Genomic DNA, 22,451 nt, shown 5'->3' on the forward strand with positions numbered 1-22,451 from the left:
ATGGATATTCATTTTTGATTGATTTATATTTTTCCATGTAATACTTATTTAAAAAATATATATACATATATTTATGATTGAGTACTTATAAAAGTAATGATATGTTAATTTAGAAGAAAATTTTGACATTCAGTATTAGATATGGAAAATGAAAAGCCCCAAAATAGTGAGGCCCGGGAAAGGGAATGAAAAAGAAAGCCATACATTGATAGCTTTCATCTCTTTCAAGATAAAGGGCTTTCCAGATAGTGGCCGCTGAAGGGGAGAAAGTGTTTTATCAAACCTAGAATGATAGTCTCTAGGAAACACTAATCTCTTCCAAGATAAATCCTGGCTACCACCCCTAACCCCAAAACCCAAATTCCTGAGTGCCCAAACTGACATGCTCACCAAATCACCTCTATAAGCCCAAACTCCTCCTGCGGCCAGGGGCTATTTTCCACCAGGAGGGTGGGGCCATTCCCGTGGGTGTAATCCTGCTTCTGAATAAAAGGCTGAAATGATTTGTCAAGTTTGCCATTGGGTCTCCTTCCATTTCCATGCAATTTCCCTTCTCTCTCCCTTTCCCTCCCACCTCTCATCCTTGTTTAATGTTAGTCTTCTCATGCTCTTCTTCCCTAGTCTGTTCTTAGTTACTCTCCTTATATCAAAGAAGACATTTGGCATTTGTTTTTTAGGGCTTGGCTAGCTTCACTTAGCATAATCTGCTCTAATGCCATCCATTTCCCTCCAAATTCTATGATTTTGTCATTTTTTAATGCAGAGTAATACTCCATTGTGTATAAATGCCACATTTTTTTTATTCATTCGTCTATTGAAGGGCATCTAGGTTGCTTCCACAGTCTTGCTATTGTGAATTGTGCTGCTATGAACATCGATGTAGCAGTGTCCCGACCCACAGGGTTATACAAACTTACATACAAGAGGAAGTGAGGGGAAAGGGAAAAAGAATACAAGGGGGAGGAATGAATTACAGTAGAGGGGGTAGAGAGAGAAGAGGGGAGGGGAGGGGAGGGGGGATAGTAGAGGATAGGAAAGGCAGCAGAATACAACAGACTTGAGTATGTCAATATGTAAATCAATGGAAGTGTAACTGATGTGATTCTGCAATCTGTATATGGGGTAAAAATGGGAGTTCATAAGCCACTTGAGTCAAAGTGTGAAATATGATATATCAAGAACTATGTAATGTTTTGAACAACCAACAATAAAAAAAAAAAAAGTTTGTCATTGGCCTGGTCCTTTTGCAAGAACACTCAGGGACTTATGGTCCCAAGAAAAAATGTCCATTTATGAACATATTTGTATTGCTGAGGGGCACACTAAGTGATCAATAAATGCTGAGGGTCAAACTAAGTGATCAATAAATGTATTCGAGCATAAAATATGTATTATATGAAGAAATTTTTTTGGGGGGGGAATAGTATGAAAATATGAGTTCAAGTGGGAAATAAAATGTAAACTTTCCAAATGTTAAAGAGAAGCTAATCTGTGTACGTTCATCACAGATTCTGGTTTATGTGGTATCCATGGGGGGCGGTGTGTGTCTAGATTTCATTCAGAACACTTTAGAACACCTTATACTCAGTTATTCTTTAAATTAGCATTTACAAAATACACGGAAATCACATCTTTTGCAGCTGCTTGAACTTACAATGAGAAAGTTTAGATGACATTAGGAGAGGAGGTTCATAGGTAAATTATTTTAAGAAATGCACAAGAGGAGAACTGCGGGGTGGTGCTGGGGTTTTAAACCGGGCTCTTTGCCTAGCTCTTGGAATTACTGGGCGCGTCTGTAAGAGAAGGGTCAAGGGCGTTGGTAGTCTGACCCCCTAGGGCCTTTTGAGAAAGGGTTCAGGGAGATGACCTCATCAGGAGGCAGGAGGACGTCGGGGAGGAGGCAGATAGGGAAGGAAATGCGGGTCAGGTTACACAGGGAGCTGACCTTTGACGGGGTGGACCTGGCGCAAGGAAGCGACCTGATCGCAACAAGCTGCCCAAGGGTGGAAGGGGCCCGGCAAGCCCAGGCCGAGAGGGCAACCCTTGCAAAGGCCTCAAGGCGGGAAGGGCTGGGGGCAGGAAGGGCCTGATCAGGGTGCTCCCCTGCGGGCTCAGCTTGAAACCCTTTGTCGGACAGAGAGTCCTGGCCAACAGTTACTAGTCAGATCTGGGGTCGCCGCCTGCAGAAACCTCTCTGCGCAGTCTCACCCCTGCGCCTTCGACCCCGCTGGGGACCTGCTGGGGACGCGAGGTGCCAGGTGCGCCCGCGGGGGTCCTGCAGGAGCCTGGGCTTCCTCCAGGCAGTGAGTGTTTCATTATATTCGATGGTTCAAAAAAATCTTTGATAATTAGAGGCATTTGTATTTAAAAGTTAGAAACACTTAAAAAAATTTTTTTAGTTGTAGATGGGCACAATACCTTTATTTTGTTTACTTAGTTCTTATATGTGGTGCTGGGGATCAAACCCAGTGCCTCATGCATGCTAAGGCAAGTGCTCGACACTGAGCCACAGCCCAGCCCTAGAAACACATTTTGTTGTTGTTGTTGTTGTTTTTAGCAGAATATTTGCTCCGCCCACCACTCTGTTCTGTCCGTCATCTGTCACCCACGAACCGGTCTAGATTGTGCTGGCTACCCCTGCTCTGGGCTGGATCTGGCACCTTGCACGTGCTCTAGCCCTGCTGGGAGTCGGTCAGAGTGGCCAGGTCAAAAACCCAAGCCCGAAGGCTTTCCCAGCTTCTAAACCAGCTGTCTGCGTCGTGCTTTATTTGCAGTGCTGGACGTTTTCACAGTCACGTAGGGAGAACCTGGGTGAAGGGGTAGATGGGGTAAGTAGCCTCGGCTAGAGTTCATTTCAAATTACATTTTATCTTTACCACCCTCCTCCCCCTCTTCTTCCCTCCTTACTTGCCCTCCCTCTCCTTTCCCTTCTTCCTAGTTTCTGCAGATTGTCTTTTAATGAATTTAAACAGGTAACAGATTCACATAGTTCAGGTAGTTTAAAGAAAAAACTATTCAAAGGCATACGGTAAAAAGTGTGCATTCTAGCAAAACGGTTAGGCAGGTTCCAACACGGAGGAACATTCTACAAAATCCTGCCCAGTGCTCTTCAAAACTAGAGAAAGTCTGAGAAGAAACACACAGCCAAGAAGGGCCTGAGACAAGACCATTAAATGTGCTGTGGTCTCTTTGATGTGATCCTGGAACAGAAGGGACACTTGGTAAAAGCCAAGGAAATCTGAAACAAGATGTATCAACACTGGATCGTTTGTTGTAATAAACATATTTCAATGTAGGATGTTAATAATAGGGGAAACTGGGTGTGGACTTTATGGAAAGTCTTAGTTTTTGCATTTTCTCTATGAATCTAAAATTGTTCAAAATTAAAGTTCATTTTAAAAAAAGTCTTCATATCACCTCTGCCCCCAATTGTGCAGCTTCCACACCTGTACATATTAATTATTGGTCTTGTGTGTGTACGTGTGCACCTGTGTACCTTTCAGAGATTTAGTGTGCAAACAGCAGCAAATTTAAATATCCCTGCCCCTTTTACAGAAATGATAGCTCACCAATGCTCAGTTCTGTGATTGCTTTCTTCTCTTGTTTCCTGGAACAACACAGTGTTTCTTCTTGTTTACAGCCTGGTCCTCCTCATTCCTGTGGCCTGTTGATGTCTTGCCCTTGACGTTGATGGAGTTGGGCTGTTTCTTTCTTTCTTTTTTTTTTTCTTTTTTCTTTCTTTCTTTCTTTTTTTTTTCCAACACAACTTTAGGGAATACCCGTGGACGTGTGTGGTAGTTTATTGGACAACTTCTCAGTCGCCGGACTGCCAGGTCCTCAGTGGGTCGGTTTGTAACTGCGGTAGACCAGGCAGCTGAGATTTAATCCTCATGACACTGGGCGCCTTCTCAGGCCTGGCGATCTGGGTATCAGGGTGAGCCTGCAAGATCTGGGTGACACTGGGGTGACACCCCGAGTTTGCCTTCTCAGGGCCGCTCCAGCGACCTTATCCCCAGGACTGGGCAGGTGGGAGCTTCCCGAGGTTGGGGTCGGCCAGAGCTTTCCCAGCACCGGGTGACTCCGGGGGCCGCCCGGCTGCACCCTCCCTGGACTGGAACTCCTGGTCCAGCCCCCTCTGGGAGGCCTGGCAGCCCCCTGATCATCCTCCAGGGCTCCCCCTCCCCAGCAACTCTAGTCCTGCTGTCAAATATTTCCCCAGCTCCTTACACTAGTTCATACCCCCTTCTCTTTCCAATTCTGGGTAATTTTTAGAATTTTCGTTCTAAGCATTTTCTAAGGACAATTTTCAGATAAAGAGAAAAACTGACAACTGCACAGTGACTATCCTATCCTCCCCACCTAGGGCTAGGTTAAGACGCTGCTCCTCTCGCCGTGGCCCTGTTCCTACGTCTGATGTCCCTCAAACTGTGTCATCTCGGTCACCTTCAGCCTGCGGATTTCGGAACCCTTCCCGGAGCGCTGTGCCGGTCCTCGGCTGGAGTTCCTTTCAACGTACCTTTCAGAGACAAAATCTACATACGCCGAAATACACACGTCTTTGGTGTGCCTTAGTCTGGTTGAGTTTAGATGGTGCGCGAAAATGTCTTTTTTTTTTTTAAACAGTTAAGAATTTGTAACGCGAGAGAAGACCCCCACCTGTTTTCCATCTATAGTAGTGACACGAAGTTTCCTTTAAGGTGGGTGTATCTAAATGAGCCGATATAAAGAACTGGGGGGGAGGGTAGAGGGGGGGAGGGGAGGGGGGAGGGTAGAGGGGGGGGAGGAGAGGAGGCGCCCCGGATGCTGAGGCTGTGTCGGTGGGACATCTCGAAGCCTGGTCTCGGCGGGGACCTTTGTGTGGCGGTGGAAACCTGGGGACCGGGCAGGACTTGGGGTCTGCGGCGGGGCGCGCGCGTGCGCCTGCAGATAGATCGTGACCATCCTGTTCCCGCAGCTCTATTCCCTAGGCCGAGCGTCCCTGCGAACGCAGCACCCAGTACAGGGCCAGGAACACAGTAGGTGCCTAATGTTTCAAAAGATCACGAGTGTGCCCACGCTTTGTCAGCACTGCACAACAGTTCACAACAGCAGGCAGAATTCCCCTCTCCCTGGTTCTAACTGGTGCAGTATTTGTTGATTGGCAAACAGCAGGGCAGGCGGAGAAGGGCGCTAGGCAGGTGGACAGGTTTCACGGGTCGCGGAGGCTGAGAGCATCGACAATTTCAGGCTGGAAATAGCTCACGGAGACAAGAAAACCCAACCAAACCAAACGGTATCTTCTGAGCATGCGCATTGAGTGCGTCACTAGCCTCATTAGCCTGTAGCCTGAGAGAGCGCCTAGGTGCCTCGTTAGCGCAGTAGGTAGCGCGTCAGTCTCATAATCTGAAGGTCGTGAGTTCGATCCTCACACGGGGCACAATACTTTTGATCTCAGTTTCTTTATCCTTGCGGGGTAAACCCGGGTTTTATTTGCTTGTCTGTCTGGGGCTGACCTTAAGAAGGGACGTAGCGGGAATCTTGCCCACGCCAGGTGGCTCGGGACGAGGGCCTGGAGTCGCGCCCCTGCCTACCCACTACTTCGTGTTCCCTGCCCTTGCGGTTGAGCGTTGACTGTCGCGGGGCACAGGGACACCTCTGGGCCGAGCCGGGACCACCCTGTGCTCAGAATACAGAAGGTCGATGGGTCGCAGCAGAGTAGGGCCCCTGGCACCGAGGCCCGGGCGTAGTGACCGGGAGCTCCGTGAGGCGGGGAGCGAGGGCGACGTGTGAACAGATGCTGGACAGCAGAGAGCATCGAACACCATGGCGGGGAGTTGGGGCTGTGGAAGGGGGAGTGGCCGGCTGTGATGGGACCCGGAGAAGGGACCCCAGGAATCCCGGAGGCAGCTGCTAGGGCACGGCAGGCCAGGGGCTGTGTCGAGGCTGCATCGAGAGCTGCTGCAGCTACTGTGTCACCTACTGAATTCCTCACTCATTCCCAAAGACCATCTCCCCTCTCCACAGGTGAATTGCAAATTACAGGAGACGGGACAGCGGTTCCCAGCTCCTCACCTTCCAGCCTCCGCAAGTCCCAGGGAAGACTGCGGTGACACTCCCGGTTTACTGTCCCGGCTTGGAGGTCCCCCGGAGCTCTCACTTGGCTCTTTCTAGGGTAATAGCCCTTACTCAGTGGATCACAGGCCGCGGTGCAGATTCCTCATTTACCGGTCTATGTTTATTCCAGTTATCTGGATACTCGGAGAAATAGCACAGGTTAGTTCCGTGACCCTATTCACCTGCGGGTAATGCAAATTTTGCCCACGACTCCTTGATCACCTGAGCCCATTACCCCTGGATTTCCCCATGGGCCACAGTAGTGAGCATCAATTCGGGGTCTAGAAATCCCTGGAAGGTCTGGGTGTTTTCTTAGTATACAATCACTCAAGTAAAGGGCCACAGGTCCCCCCAGGAAACCTTAAAGAACACTTACAGCATGCAGTAAGGTCTTTTCTCAAGGGGATCTGGACTCTTTCAATCAAGTGAGTTGTTTTTTTTAATACTTTCTTTTAGTTATGTATGAACTCAATGTCTTTATTTGTCTTTATGTGGTGCTAGGATGGAACCCAGTGCCTCATACTTGTGAGACAAGTGCTCTACCAGTGAACCACAACTCTAGCCCCAAGAAATGCCTTTTTTTAAAAAATATTTTTTAGTTGTTGATAGACCTTTTATTTATTTATTTATTTATATGTGGTACTGAGAATTGAACCCAGTGCCTCACACATGCCAGGCAAGTGCGCTACTGCTGAGCCACAGCCCCACCCCTCAAGTGGCTTCAGGTCTGGAAACTGGGTGGCAGGCATGAACTCCAGTCAGGCTTTTGGCCATCAGGTTGGTGTTTGTCCTGTTACACATATGAATTTCATTTAATAGGCTTCTTATGTATTTCATTCTTTGTGACATTAATCAATTATCAACAAAGACCCCTTAATGCTACTAGTTCCATGCTGCCTTTTGCTGTAGATAGTTGTCTTTGGCAATTCCACGCTGCTACTTGGCTTCACTAGCATGGAATCTCATTATTAAGGTGGCCTCCCTTACTGTCACATATTGTCTGCAGAGGGGAGCCACCATGGAGCTTTCTGGTTTGCAGATGCTTCCTTCACTCACTGCCTTAAAGAAGGAAGAGTCTTTTTAGGACCAGAGTACACAGTTTGAAGGTGTGGAGGTCCATATGTGATAAATCCTTTCTGTCTAAGCTTTGGCTATATTCATCAACATCATACCAGTGAAATTCTGTCATTCTTATCAAATAGAGGCCAAAATCGAGTCCACATTTGTCAGCCAACCATGTAAACTGTAGAGCCACTTCCAACTGCACAAGGGTGCTGGTTATCCATTGACTGCCTCTCAGTCCTTGCTCTGCAGTAATGGCCTGGACTCTTCTGCATTTCTTTTCTTAGTGTGCATGCTGTTCAGCTGTCAATAGAGGGTGCTGGAGGGACACTGCGGAAATGGGGCTTCTCTTCCTAACTCCACTGTGCTGCTCAGCTGACTTGCTCCAGCTTCATATCCCTTCAGAATTAGCATGGGTGGGAGATCCAGGGGTGCTCTTCTGTAGTCATGTGCCCCAGGGAAGTGCAGTCTGCTCCTTCACTCCATTGCTCTTGACTGCCCCAGTTCGATGACCACTTCACTGCAGTCCTTTGATGACACTGGCATGTTCCAGGTGAGTAGCAGCATCCTGATGCACTCTGAGCACCTGCACATCAGCCTTGGACTGCCTGTGGCTGAGGATTGTTTCCTGTGGTCCTCTTGATTGCACAGTGCTCACACCAGGCCACACTCCAGCCTGAGGAGGGGTCCTGATACCTTATGCACTTTTACCCACCAGGTTTGGATGACGTACTGTGGATGTGGACTAGCTCTGGCCTGGACAACCAGCGAACCACTCCATTCTCCACCCCTTCTTGGACATGTCTGACCCTGAGCCTTGGAACAGAAGGGGGCTCCCTTTCTAAGGCCGTCCTTCCTTGAGAGATTCCCCCTCCATCTGTGGCACCCTTTAGAGTTCTCTTTACTTCTTCATAGTTGCCTCCCATCAGCTTAACAAGTCTTTGTTATACCTCCCTCATTGTGTGGTTTGTCTCCTGAATGGACCTAGACTGATATGATGAGATTAAACATTAAATTCAGAATTTCTGATAAGTTCATCTGTATTCGTAAACCAAGCCTTATACACAGTTCTGTTGTGGTTAACACGTACCACTGTGGAAACATTCGAATCTTGCTCAACATTACAGAATTCACACTGGAGAAAAACTCTGTGAATGTAAAATATGAAAAGGCCTCAACTCGAGTTAATATCCTATTCAATACCATTTAATTCACTGAAAAACCCCCTCAAGTGTAGACAGAGATGGAGAGAGATTTAGCTGAAGCCCAACACTTATCTAACATGGTCCAGTTTGCACAAGATGGAAACCTTCTAAAAGTAAAAAACATAAAAAGGCATTTAGGTATTGCTCTTCTTACACAAATTCAAGGGAGTATTGGAGAGAAACTTTCTGAATAAAGCCATTGTGTCAGGCTCAACCCTTATTCGATCCCAGAGAATTCTCATTTTAAAGTAACTGGGGTAAGATTGAGGCTGTGATGCCAAGAAGATATAATCAGAAACATACTTTATGTACTTCAGCAGACATGATAGTCTTAGAAATGCCAACCAAGCACATATGACTAGAGACTCAGCCAAATATCTGAAATCTGCTAAGGCAGTGACTTTATCAGGATCGTTGTTGGGAGAAACGTAGCCCAGAGAAAACTGGAAGAATGTGATTAAAAAGAACTTCATATGGTTGAGCAATCAGACTCATTTTTAAAAATCAACTTTTTAAGAAACAATTGTGATACATTATAAAGCCGTATGTGTGTATAGTTGCAAAACCAATCTTAGTATAAATTTTAGAAAAAGAGGACCTGGGAGAGAGGTAAAAGTTGGCAATACACAGCTGATTCCTGCAGGCAGAATCACAACAGTTTTAGACTCTGCATGCTTTTAGGTGAACAAGCAATTTCTAGTTCATCCAAGTTCCCATCACACCCTATGTATTTCATACCCTGTGACTCCTGTTGCAAAACACACCAGCCTGACCCATGAAGGCATATATTATAACCACAGAAAATGTACAGAAAATTAGGTTGAAGAAACTACTCTTGGGAAACCAATGCCTTGCAGTGACAGGATATTATTTTAGTACTTTGATAAGAGAACCTGACTAAGAGGATTGGTTCACTGTAAACTTATGTGTTGAGACCCCAGGGGAAAAAAATGACTACTGTGATGCACATGCATTGTTTGCTGAGCACTGGGTAAAGAACTGCACACGCCTCGTCTATGTAGTCCTCACATGAAGGCTGGGAGCTATTTCTATTCTCCCTTTAAAAATGGGGGAGCAAGGTTCATGAAATCTTGGGTAGCACTGCTGGGAGCGATGAGATGGGGAGGACCAGCAGACAGCTCTGCTGAGAGCAGCACGCAGAGGGCCAGAGAAGCAGAGCTTGAGATGTCTGTGGTTGTGGTGGGGTCACTGGCAGAGGAGATTCTGCTGTGGTGACACGGGGGCAGGAGGACTGTCATTCAGGCCAAGTCCACGCTGATGGAGCCTCCAGCTGCTGCTGAGTTCTCTCAGTCCTGGTTACATGTTGCTGAGATGGTTTTTTGGGCTTTATTTATCCATTTATTTTAAAAATATTTTTTAAATGTTGATGGATCTTTATTCTATTCATTTATTTATATGCGGTGCTGAGAATCAAATCCAGTGCCTCACACATTGGGAAAGCACTCTACATTGGGCCATACCCCTAGCCCTCTCCTTTTATCTTTTTTTTTTTTTTAATTTTTAGTTTTTAGTTGTAGTTGGACATAATATCTTTATTTTATTTATTTATTTTTATGTGGTGCTGAGGATTGGACCCAGGGCCTTGCATGTGCTAGGTGAGTGCGCTACTGCTGAGCCACAACCCCAGCTCTATCCATTTATCTTTCTTATTTTTTTTTATTTGTAGTTGAACACAATACCTTTATTTATTCATTTTTATGTGGTGCTGAGGATTGAACCCAGTGCCCCTGTACGTGCCAGGCGAGTGCTCTCCCCCTGAGCCCCAGCCCCAGCCCCTTCATTTATCTTTAAAGTAAACTTTCATTGCTAAAGTTGCTGAAGCTGGTCTTTGCAACTGAGAGCCCAACAGCCTTAAGAGTTTCCAAAAACCTTTTACTGTGAAAAGTTCAAGAAGTCATTTATAAGTCAAAAAGTATTAGAATTACATAGAAAACATAATTTTTACGAACACATTTTTTTTCTATATAGAAGGATGGTCTCCATAGGAATTTAAAATAAACAATATAAAAATCAGCGTCATTGATTGTAAATAGGTATCTCCCTCTGACTATCTTGAGGTGACATGTCTTTACGTAGTTAAAAGGTGAGGGGTCCGACATCTCTCACGAGCTTGCTCGGTGAGCCTCTGGCGGAGATTTCTTACTTTCTTGATAAGATTCTGCTCCATGCTGTCCCATTCTCTTGTTTTTCTATTTAAAGAAACTTGAAAACAAAATTTAATATTACTAGCAGTTGAATTTTCTGATGTTAGCAATGATAGAGTAATTATTTTGAAGGTTATGTGCTGCAAACGTTAATAATAAAATGAATATTGTAAAAACGAGGCTTCTTAAACAAAAAGCTGAATGAATTACCTGCCCCTAAGTAGTTCCATTTACAATTCAAATATTTATTTATAGAACTGAAGAAATGCTATCAGCAAAGTTGTATATTTTAAGTGATTTAGCATTTATAAAATTTATACATTAGGAACCAAGCATGACTAAGAATTTGTGTTCTTCAAAACAGTAAGCTTTCTCACTATGATGTCAATGATAACGAGAAAAGTCATTCCTAGTCACTGTGAAGTGTGTTCCATGACTGCTTTCCCAGTAACAAAATAAACAAACCAATGTTCTTAATAGCAAAGATTAAAATACAACAATTTGTCTAAGAGTAATGGCCATTTCAAGTGGACTAAGGGGCTAGTAAATATGGAATTTGGGAGAAAAATACACTTCTGAAATTTAGTTTCATAACCAGTCAGCTTCAATTCCTGAAAAACTATTTTCTTCTCCCAAAGAACTTTCTTTTTCATTTTTTTTTCCCCAAACGACCTAGACTGAGCCAGTCCTTTCACTCCATTTGAAATTTAGAATTGCCTGGTTAAAGCTGAAGTTCTAGTTGGGCGAGAAGCACCGGCCTGCGCTCCCAGCTGCTCTGCAGGCTGAAGCAGGAGGCCAGTGCCAGCCCAAGGGGTGTGAAGGCTGCCTGTGAAACGTGGTGAGGAAGAAAAAGAGGGAGTTCTGAGGTGTCAGAATGAGAACAGTGGAGAATCTCTGTATTTCATTTGATTCACAAATGATTCTTAGTCTAATTCATATCCTGGCACAGAATTTATAGGTGCATATATAACTATGAGTTACAAAGACATTTCACATAATACTGGAATCTTATGACTTATTATTAGAAATATTTCTTGTAAGTCACTGGGAAGCCAAGAACCAAGCCACGATGTGCTCGAATGGACAAGTGCCGGAGCAGTCCTCAGGGACACTGTCTTTGATAACAGATTTCTTTTGGGGAACAGCTGAATTTGTGATTTTGTTCTTCAAAACTTCCTCAAGAAGGTGTGAAAACAAAAGAGGCTACAGAAACTCATTTATTCCAGATTCGACAATGGAAAATGGTCAGTAGGAAACCCTCCCTGAAGAACGGGTCAAATCAATCATCTTCGTGGTCCCAGCCCTCCTCCCATGGGTGGTGTGTGAGGAAAGTAAATGTCTGCTCTAAGAGGGAGACAACTAGACGTACACATTCACGGCGGAAGGGAACCTTCTGCAGGGATCTGGCCTTACCAACATGCGATTCCACAAATGCACATTTGTCTCATCTTTTTTGTATAATTTATTAAAATATTATTATAGTTTAAAAAAGAGAAATTTCTTAAAAAGCTCATTTTTTGGAAACCTTGCATAAAATTTTGTTCTTTTAAAAGAACTCAAAAGACCTCCTTAAATTCTGCTTCATCTATTGAAAATGTCAGTTGAAAGAATGTCTAACATTACAGTTTCCTGTCCCTTCTCCCCTTTTCACAGTTAGTAATATACTTGTTAGCTCCTTTATGAGTTAGTGTGACTATACTGCTGTAAGATGCCACCCTATCCCTTCCAAAAATAAACATGATCCCCCAGGGCATCAAGCCAAGGGATCTGAAGTCACCAACTAGCCAGCACAAAGCATTTCGTTGGCAGCAGCGCACCTGATGTAGCATGGACTCCTCCCAATGGCTGCAGAGGAAGACACAAGACAATTCACATATGTGGTAGTTCTGAAGTTTTCTTTTTGAAAGGATGTGAAAGCAGTTACAAACCTCATATTATTAATTTAGGGCCTTCAGTTAGGGCCTCTACCTCTTTTGGGGCAGCAATACTGATATAAAGAAATGGAGTGGCATGAATGCATTCAGCAGACTTTCTTTATCTGGAGTTGGTCTGTATCTGGTTTTTCCTCTAGATGGAAACACGTGGGATTCTTGCTGACTCTATTTTAGGTTCTCTGCTATCAGGGACCTAAGAAACCAGCACTGACATTCTATAAATATCATTGCAACCACAATTTTGCTTAAATATTGTTAAATAAAAAAATGATATCAACTTACTCTGTGTTGAGGAATCCATATCAGAAATGTCATTTAATTCTGAGGTTCTAGGCAAACTGCTCAACGTAACCCGTTCATTTTGCAACTGGAGAACTTCTGCTGCAAAAATGAGGTAGAGAGGATGTTCAGGAAGGAGCAGAAAGCCTTTACTAATGCCAGTGGTCCCTAGTAAATTAAAATTGTCAGACTGGGGATATAGCTCAGTTGGTAGAGTGCTTGCCTTGCATGCACAAGGCCCTGGGTTCAATCCCCACACACACACAAAATTGTCAGGATGGTTGAATACTTTCTTTTCTATTCTGAAAAAATGCTACCACCATTAAATGTTGCGTAGGATCTGTCTTCCTTAACGAGACTTCTAAAGTGCAAGAAGCAAAATCAAGAATCAATAAATGCAATGGCATCATCCTAAGAAACTTCTTCTCAACAAAGGAAACAATAACATGAAGAGAGAGCCTAAGAATGGGAGAAAATCTTTACCACATGAACCTCAGAGCATTAATCTCTAGGATATATAAAGAACTAAAAAAAAAAAAAAAAAACCACCAAAAAACCAAATAATCCAATTAATAAATGGGCTAAGGAACTGAACAGACACTTCACAGAAGAAATACAATCAATCAACAAATATATGAAAAATGTTCAACATCTTTAGCAACTAGAGAAATGCAAATTCGAAGTATTCTAAGATTTCATCTCACCCCAGTCAGAAAGGCAATTATCAAGAATACAAACAACAACAAATGTTGGTGAGGACGTGGGGAAAAAGGTACACTCATATATTGCTGGTAGGAATGCAAATTGGTACAACCGTTATGGAGAGTGGTATGGAGATTCCTCAGAAAACTTGGAATGGAACCATCAATTGACCCAGTGATCCCCTTCCTCGGTTTCTACCCAAAGGACTTAAAGTCAGCATATTACAGTGACGCAGCCACATCAATGTTTATAGCAGCTCAACTCACAATAAATAAACTATGGAACCAACCTAGATGCCCTTAAACAGATGAATGGATAAAGAAAATGTGATGTAGAACTAATTAGAATAAATTAAAAAATGCTACCATCAGCCAGAGGCAAGTAAAGCACAGTGAGAGTTAAGAGGCCAGCTGAAATTTTCATAACATCTTTTAAAAACACCACTAGCTAAAACAAAAAGCCAACAGATAGCTAAAAAAATGCAGATGTTAGGGTAGAGATCCCCAACGTTTACTGGAAGTGCTTATTTTTTTTTTTGAGAATTTTAATATTTATTTTTTTTTAGTTATTGGCGGACACAACATCTTTGTTGGTATGTGGTGCTGAGGATCGAACCCAGGCCGCACGCATGCCAGGCGAGCGCGCTACCGCTTGAGCCACATCTACTGGAAGTGCTTATGAGAGCGATCAGCAAGCCCTTGCAGAGCACTGCCGGCCGCGCACCAGCCTCGCCCAGGCGGCCCGACCACAGGCCCACCCCGCGGGGCTGGCCCCGGGCAGCTCCAGAGGAGGCCCAGCCAGCTCTGGAGCCCAGGGGCGCCTCCCACTTTCATCAAGTGCTCTCACTGGCTGACACTGGCCTCTCAGCTGCTCTCTTACTGCCCCTAACTCCTAAGGTTTCACATCCAATGACACCAAAGTCTTCCTGGAAAAAGCCCCGTCCTACACCCACCTCAGGCCTCTCGCTGGCCACTCCAGCACTGCCCAGCCTCCACGCACAGCGGAGGCTCCCTGCGACCCCTGCTGCAAACTCCACCTGCTCTTTTCACTCCACCTGCTCTTTTCACTCCGGGGTTTAGCTCATGAGGCGTTAAGATAAAGCTAATTACCAACTGACTAACTTGAGCCGGCGTGGGCCAACGGCACAGGAGTGTGCGAGGGGCGCCGCGGCGCCGAGGTCGCCCACACCGCCTGCCCCGCGCCCAGAGCAGCTTCTAGAGACTTACCAAGAGGAGACAGAGTCAACCTCTTTACACGTGGAAGGAATAGAAAATGGAGTGCAGTGACAAGCTCGCCAGCCTCCAGGTGCCCCAGCACAGGGGGTGCAGCACAAGTCGGCCTTCCCCGCCTTCCAGAGTCCCCATCTCCCAGTTGCCTCTCCTCTGTCCTCCAAAACACTGGCCACTGCATTTAATTCACCTTCCCCTGGGGCTGTCTGGTAAATATTATCTCTGTTCAAATAACCAGTGGTTCCCTTTGCCCACAGCAATATTTCAAACACTGTCAAATTAAATTGCATTTGTGAGGTCCTGGATATGTGAATTAAAAAAAAATCTTTGATTTATGAAAAATAACAAATGTTAATTGTAACAATTTTGGACATATAAGGAATAGAGGAAAATTGAAAGTTCCTATACTTTCTGTATTGCAACTTGCTTTTGTTTTTCTTAATTTAATGTATCAAAGGCTCCAAAGGTAATTCTTTATCACTTTATCTATTATTATTGTTTTGTGGTGTTGGGGGTTGAACCCAGGGCCTTGCACATGCTAGGCAAGGACTGAGCTACATTCCCAGCTTTTAAAAACAAAACAACAACAACAACAAAAATTTTTTTTGAGTCGGTGTCTAAATTGCCAAGGCTGTCTTGAACTTGGCAATCTTCCTGCTTCAGCCTCCTGGGTGGCTGGGACTATAGGCAGGAGCCACTGTGCTGGCCTTTTTATTATTCTGAATTAGTGTTTATATAATGAATTGTTATTATATATACTGAAAGATTCAAAAGGAATAAAAAGGTACAACTAAATTCCTGCCTTGTCCAACCCTGCCCCCAAGTTCCTTGTCTAGGAGGCAGACTTACAGCAACAGGAGAAGGACCCCCCCCTCCCAGGCTGGCATTGAAGTCCTTATTATCTATCTTTTCCGAGATAGCTAGGGCTAGAGTGAACCAGCTTGCCTAACTTAAATCACTAAAACAGGCAACTTCCTACCATTGTTTAATCACAATTAACAAGTTCTTCATGAACAACTGAAATTCATGGAAGTTTTTGGTTAACCAATTCACATAAACATAAGGAAAAATTTCGTTTGTGTATGTATATGTGCATGTTTTGGGAGATGTTTCCCAAAGAGGTCCAGAAACAATAAGTGGTTACAAAACAGTATAACGCAATGTTAGGATTGTAACAAAATTAAAGATCACCAAGTCTATAATCTTCTCATTTCACAAATACAAAACTGAAGACCAGTAAATGTTCCTGAGTTAATCCAAATTCAAGTGGTTAAATAAACTAACCAGAGGCACACAGCTCAGTGACAGCAGCTGAGTGTACTGAGACACAGTGGGCCTGTCCTGAGTGGGGTGCAGGCTCTCTGTCTCAAGTGTCATCCTGCTTCTCTACACTCTCCCCTTTCTTCAAGGCCCAGTGATTTTGAAACCTGGTCCAGTGGCCTTACTCAGCAACAGCATTTACTGATGTCTTTCTTTAAGCAACAGTCTCCTTAATGTATAATCCATACCTCCCACATAAACTGGATACTTTCCCAGTGCACAATTCAGTGTTATTAATATATTCAGAGTTATTCAGAGTTGTACAACTGTCACCACTAATTTTAGAACATTTTCATCACCCCAAAAGAAACTCCACATCCTTTTCACTTCCAGCCAACCACTAACTACTCTGATCTCCACAGATTTTCCAATTCTGTACATTTTATATGAACAGGATCACATAATATGTGGCCTTTTAGGTATTTTTTTTTAAATGTATCATGGGGTTTAAGGTTCAGTTTTCTTTTTTTTTTTCGGTGGTATTGGGAATGAAACCTAGAGCCCTGTGCATGCTAGGCAAGCACCCACCCCTCCATGAGCTGCCGCCACAGTCCTGAAGTTCACCCATTTTGTACCATGGATCAGCACTCACTTGTCTTTATAAATGAGTAAGATTCTGTTCTATGGGTATATCCCATTGTTTATCCATTCCTCATTTAAAGGATCTCTGGGTTGTTTCTATTTTGACTGTTTCAAATAATGATGCCACAAACATTCACGAATAAGTGTTTACACAAACACATGCTTTTGATTCTCTGGGAGACATACCTAGGGGATGCACTACTTGGGTTAACCTTCTGAGGAACTGTCAAACTAACCTTCCAAAGTGATGGCACCATTTTACACTCCCTGCAGCACTGTCCCCATCTCTCTGATCCTCACCAACCCTTTACTATTTGTCTTTTTGACTACAGCCAACCTAGAGGGTGTGGAGTGGTATCCCATGGTGGTTTTTTATTTCATTTCCCTTTCCCTAACGATTAATAAAGTGGACATGTTTTCCATGTGCATCTGGCCATTTTTTGTATCTTCTCTGGAGAAATGTCTATTCACATGCTTTGCCATTTTAAAATTAAGTTTCTAGGCCTGGGATTTTAGGGACGTCCGGCAAGAACCAGAAAGTTCTGTCTTCTGAAAGATAGTAAGAATTTCCTGACATTGCTGATAAAGTTTCAATACTAGGCAAAAATGTTAAGTAAATCTTCTGTCCCTGGCACATGCAGACTGTTTGCTACGTCCTGGTACCTGTCTTCTGGGGCCTGAGTGAAAAACCAACGCTGAGCATCTCCAATCAAAATGCCTTCCTAACTGTAGCCAATTATCTTCTGGTTTTAGGGTCACATGACTATGACTAAATTATACATCCTGATTAAAGAAATGACTGACAGTTCTTTAGGGGTTTACCTTTTAAAAACGGGATGCTTATTAACAAATTCTCTCATTGGTAAAGTTTAGGAGGGTTAAACTTTAGGTAGCAGGAGGGGAGCCATTATGGAGGCAGACGGAAGTATGTTGTTAGACCAATGATGATGGAAGCTTCCTGAAGTTTCCCACATTTTTCTATTTCTAAATATGTAGGTTCTTGAAAAGATTCAAAAGTTTTTCCTTTCTAAAACAGGAGTAAGTATGAAAGGGTCAGGGAGAAAAGATAGCTCCAGAAGACAGTATCTTTTGTGAGCCAGTTTTAAATATTTAATGTGCAAAGTCACATTCTCTCCCCACTTCTCCCAACTACTATTTTTGATGCAACTGAGACCACTAAATCTCAAGCATGAGAGGTAATGAGGGGTTGCCAAAGTAGGAATGAGTAACTGATGACAGCATCTAACCTAGATTTTTACTTTTCAGATTTGTGGTTGAAGCTCAAAACATTATGCCAAGTAAAAGAACAAGACACAAAAGACCATATATTGTAGGACTCTATTTACATGAAATCTCCTGAAGAGAAAAATCTAGTGACCACAAGTAGATCAGTAGTTGCCAGCGGCTGGTGGGGAGTGAGGGGAAGAGGGGAATAACTTTTAATTGGTACAGAGTTTATTTTGTGGTGTCAAAAAAAGTTCTAAAATTGCTTGTGGTGATAGTTGCACAGCTCTGAATAGATTTCTTAACATACAGTAATGCAACACATTGTACACTATAAAATAGGTAAATTGTATGATATGTGAATTATACATCAGCAAAGCTGTGATTTTAAAAAGAATGCATATACATTATAAAAGACTGAAACAATACAACATAATAAAATTTTCCTGTATCTGTACTCTATTTTAGAATTTTAAATTATAATATATAAATTATGATTTTCATTTTTTCAGTTGATTTTGTAGTCCTTGTAACAAAAGCCTAATGTTTGATTAGATCCTATAGGAAGATCTCTAAGATATACATTAATATACTATTATTCTGAGGGCCAGATATTGGCAAAGCACATATTTTTACTAAAATAATTATAAGTAGCACTTTGGGAACAAATCACATTCTAGAAGATTAAGAGGATGTCAAGGGGCCATGGATCTACGGAAAGTCCTACGGGAAACAGTCCTACAGGAAAGGTGAAACACTGTTCTTGATCAGAGCTTCGTTTTTTTTTTTTTTTTTTTTAGTTTATTTTTTAGCTTTCAGCGGACACAACATCTTTGTATGTGGTGCTGAGGATCGAACCTGGGCCGCACGCATGGCAGGTGAGTGCGCTACCGCTTGAGCCACATCCCCAGCCCCAGAGCTTTGTTTTTAAACATAACCACCTCCTCAGCTCACCCTTTCCTGCTCCTCCCCCCAAAGAAAAAAGTAACTAGTGATTACCTCTTAGCAGTGCAGAATTTGAATGAAAGTGCCAAAATACACCTCTATGAATTATTCATGAGAACAGAAAAGAGGAATGTGTGACAATATGAAGGACACTCAATGACACTCACCTTTATTACATGGATTTTCAGCATGTTCTAAGGCAGCACTCATCTCCTGCTGTAAAAACCACTTTCTGGATTCATCCGAAAGGGCAGAAGCTTTCTTTTCTGATCTCAAATGAAACCCTTTTTCTTCAGCTTCCTTCCACTACATAAAAGTAAGTGGTGAAAACAGATCACATAAAAATTGTGGTAACACAAACTCTTATCTTTTCCTCTACTCTTCCTCCTTCACAGTCTCAGGGTGCACACTATCTGCTTGGTATTATGGGAACTGGGCGGGTGTGGTGGCCCACAGCTATGGAAGAACTCTGGGAACAGAGGCACATTCTGTGTAGTACTCAGCACTTCTGAGGGCCATGGAACCCATAGCCAACCCAACCATTGTAGAAACAACCAATCATTTCCATGTGCTTCAAATCTTAGGAGTCTAAGCTGGTTTTGTATTAATGGTGATTAATTTTATTTAATTTTAATGCTATGCCTTAGTAAAAAAAAGTCAACAAAATTCAGAGAATTAATTCTCTGTGCAGCTCTGGCATATACCTTGACCACAAGGAAGTCAAGTAATTTCTATTAGTCTCCTGATTTCTTCCCCAGAAAATAAGAAAATGACCATCACCTTAAAATCAGCTCAGAGGATAACTAAAATAACAGATTTAAAATATTATAATATTTGCTAATGTTCTAGAAATGCTACAGCTTTTATATGGAAACACTCATATCATTTTCATGAAGAGAACACCAATGTACTAAATAAAAGCTTTAAAGAATCGTAAAACACAACCAGAGACCCATCCCTTTGGTGTTCCTGATGATGGCACTGAGTCTGGGGATTCCCCAAGGTTACATAAAAGTCAAGTTAGCTTTAGAACCCAGGATCCAAACACAAAGAATTTCTGCATAATGTGAGAACCCCTTACAATGATTCCATCTACTCTCAAATGTACTATTTTACCCAAGTACAGTAGCACCAAATTTCACAGTCCAGCCACAGTATCAGCAATCCGACGGGAGCAGGGGTGGGGGCTTCCACCACAGTACTCCTGAGACAACGGCCTCAGTGTCCTGGACAGTACTCCTCCCCACACCCCCTTCCCTGTTCCTGAAAGGAAAGATTCTACACAGGGCCCCTTGCCACTGGGAGGTGGTAGGACACTCTGGAATGGCGACTGGTCTGAAACATGTGGTAAACAGCTTTCAGAATAGACACCTGAGGCGGCTGCAGAAGGAGGAAGGAACTAAAGCCAGTTATCTAGAGCCTCATCTCTCCCCAGCTGCAGAACCCTTAGGAAAGTCCACGGTATCTGTGATAGAGTCTACAGAGCACAGGGCCTCCAGGTGTTAGGAGAAGTCACCAAAAGATACAGCTGTGTGACATACACTCTTGGCTGTCTCTTCAAAATCCATTTTGAATCTACTTTCAGAATAAATCTTAATTTTATTTAGGTTCATAATAAACCCTGTTAAAAACTACATTTCCCAGAATCTTTTGCAACCAAATTGGTTAGAAATATGATATGGGACTATTGTGATTTGGATGTGAGGGGGTCCTCCAGAAGCTCCCATACAATAAGGTTCACAGGAGAAATGACTGGATTTTAAGAGTCTTAACCCAATCAGTGAATTTATACCCTGACTGGGATTAACCAAGTGGTGACTGAAGCCATAAGGTGCGGCTGGAGGAGGTGGGAAATGGGATGTGGCTTTGGGATTTATATTTGTATCTGGCAAATGGAGTCTGTCTGTCTGTCTCTCTCTCTCTCCTTCCTAATCACCATGTGAGCTGTTTCCCTCTGCTACATTCTTCTTCCATGAGGCCTCACCTTGAGCCCGAGGAATGGAGTTGGCCTTCTATGGACTAAGACCTCTGAAACCATGTGCCCTCAAATACACTTTTCCTCCTCTACAATTGTTCTGGTTGGGTCTTTCAGTCATAGTAGTGAAAGAGCTGACTAAAATAGGGACCCTGAGAAAGAGCTGACTCTGATGGGAGGTAGAAGATCCTGTACTTCTTTCTGTTGTCTGGCATATACATGTGATGGCTGGAACTCTAGCAGTCAACTTGGATGATAAGGTATCATTGAGAATGAAAACCATACACCAGGAAGCAGTACAGAAAAGTCCAAGAAACATGGTAGCCTTGAAGTCTCAGTAGCTTGAAATTGTTTATCTCCAAACTTGTGAGAAAGAAAAGCATTTCTATTTTGTCACTACTATTTTGAGTTTTGTTATTAGCAGCTCCAAACATTTTCTATTTATTCAAAATCTTTTGTAAGTATAAAGAATGAGGTAAAGCTGGGCATGATGGTGGCATGCCTGTAATCCCAACTACTTGGGAACCTAGTGTAGGACCATTGCAAATTTGAGGCCAGCCTCAGTAACTTAGCAAGACACTGTCTCAAAGTAAAAAAATTTAAAAAGGGCTAGGTATATAGCTCAGAGGTAGAATATTCCTGGGTTCAATCCTTAGCACCCCAAATCAAAAACCAAAACTCTAAAACCAAAAAATTCCCAAACAAAAAAATTACAATGAGGGGCTCAGTGGTAGAGCACTTGCCTAGCATGTGTGATTCAATTCTCAGCATCACATATAAATAAATAAAATAAAGGTCCACTGGCAACTAAAAACAAAATTTAAAAAAAAGGATAATAATATTACCACAGACTTAAAAAACAAACAACCAAACAAAAAACAAAAAGCAGGTAAATTAAAGTGGTAATACTACCCAATCAGCCAGAACAAATCCAGGAGCTAACAAATTGAGACACACTAAAATAAATGAGAAAAATGCTTAACAATTTTTAGGTAGCATCAATATTAGATAACTTCTCTGAGAAATAACCATTAAAATTAGATTATTTTTCCCAACTAAAATTACTTGGTTTGATGCTTTTGTCATATGATTATGTATTATTCTGATATTTAAATGCTTCATCTAATAAAAAAATTTATAATACGATTCTTACCTTCTTAGCTTCCTCCTCCATCATTGCATTTAATACCTCTGATTCTTTCCTTCTGTTCTTCCGAAGGAGGTTGGCTACTTCTCGGTAACCTTCATTTCGTTGTAGATCATTACATTTTTGTCTATGTAAATTTTGAATCTGCCAGTCAGTATTTAAGCATGCTTGTTCAGCTTTTGCCAAATTTTCTTCAATTATCTAAGAAAAGTTGTAAAAATTCAGAAACAATGTCAGACTCTAAAATCATGTGTCCAGGTATCCAGGACAGCTGTTCATAAGCTTTGTTGCATATCACAGTCACCTGGTGTGTTAAAACAGACTGACTCCCAGGGCCCACCACAAACCAGTAAAATCCATCTCTGGTCCAGTTGGATATTGGTATTTTAAAACAGTCTGTAAGTGATTTTAATGTATAGCAAGAGTGAGAACTTCCAGGCTAGGGGATGAGTAGAATTTAGTAATATTTGTTTTAAACACCATGAAAACAAGTCAAAAGAGCCTATTTTTACAGATTCACAAAAGTCTACAATTAAAAAAAAATAGTGGAATATTTTGGGTGAATAAGCTAAGGGACTATTGCAGAACA

The 22,451-nt window shown here is 42.7% G+C and overlaps 1 protein-coding gene and 1 non-coding gene across 5 annotated transcripts in view; one reads left to right on the forward strand and one right to left on the reverse strand.

The window, feature by feature from the left end:
* The first annotated feature begins 5,343 nt into the window (after positions 1 to 5,343).
* Positions 5,344 to 5,416, forward strand: Trnam-cau (transfer RNA methionine (anticodon CAU)). Its single transcript has one exon. It is a non-coding gene; the product is annotated as a tRNA-Met (tRNA).
* A 4,816-nt stretch (positions 5,417 to 10,232) lies between these two features.
* Tbc1d31 (TBC1 domain family member 31) overlaps positions 10,233 to 22,451 on the reverse strand; it is a 66,738-nt gene continuing 54,519 nt past the window's right edge. For 3 of the 4 annotated variants that reach the window (XM_021724386.3, XM_021724380.3, XM_005316188.5), the window contains exons 19-22: positions 21,869 to 22,063; positions 18,908 to 19,046; positions 12,742 to 12,840; positions 10,233 to 10,583 (exon numbers count right to left, since the gene is read on the reverse strand). In XM_021724386.3, coding sequence (XP_021580061.2) covers positions 10,450 to 10,583; positions 12,742 to 12,840; positions 18,908 to 19,046; positions 21,869 to 22,063 — 567 coding nt within the window. In that variant the 3' untranslated portion in view covers positions 10,233 to 10,449. The remainder of the gene's footprint in view (positions 10,584 to 12,741; positions 12,841 to 18,907; positions 19,047 to 21,868; positions 22,064 to 22,451) is intronic. The other variant, XM_005316189.4, reaches the window with a different exon arrangement.

Source organism: Ictidomys tridecemlineatus, chromosome 7 (assembly GCF_052094955.1).
Source record: "Ictidomys tridecemlineatus isolate mIctTri1 chromosome 7, mIctTri1.hap1, whole genome shotgun sequence".
Classification (NCBI taxonomy): domain Eukaryota; kingdom Metazoa; phylum Chordata; class Mammalia; order Rodentia; family Sciuridae; genus Ictidomys; species Ictidomys tridecemlineatus.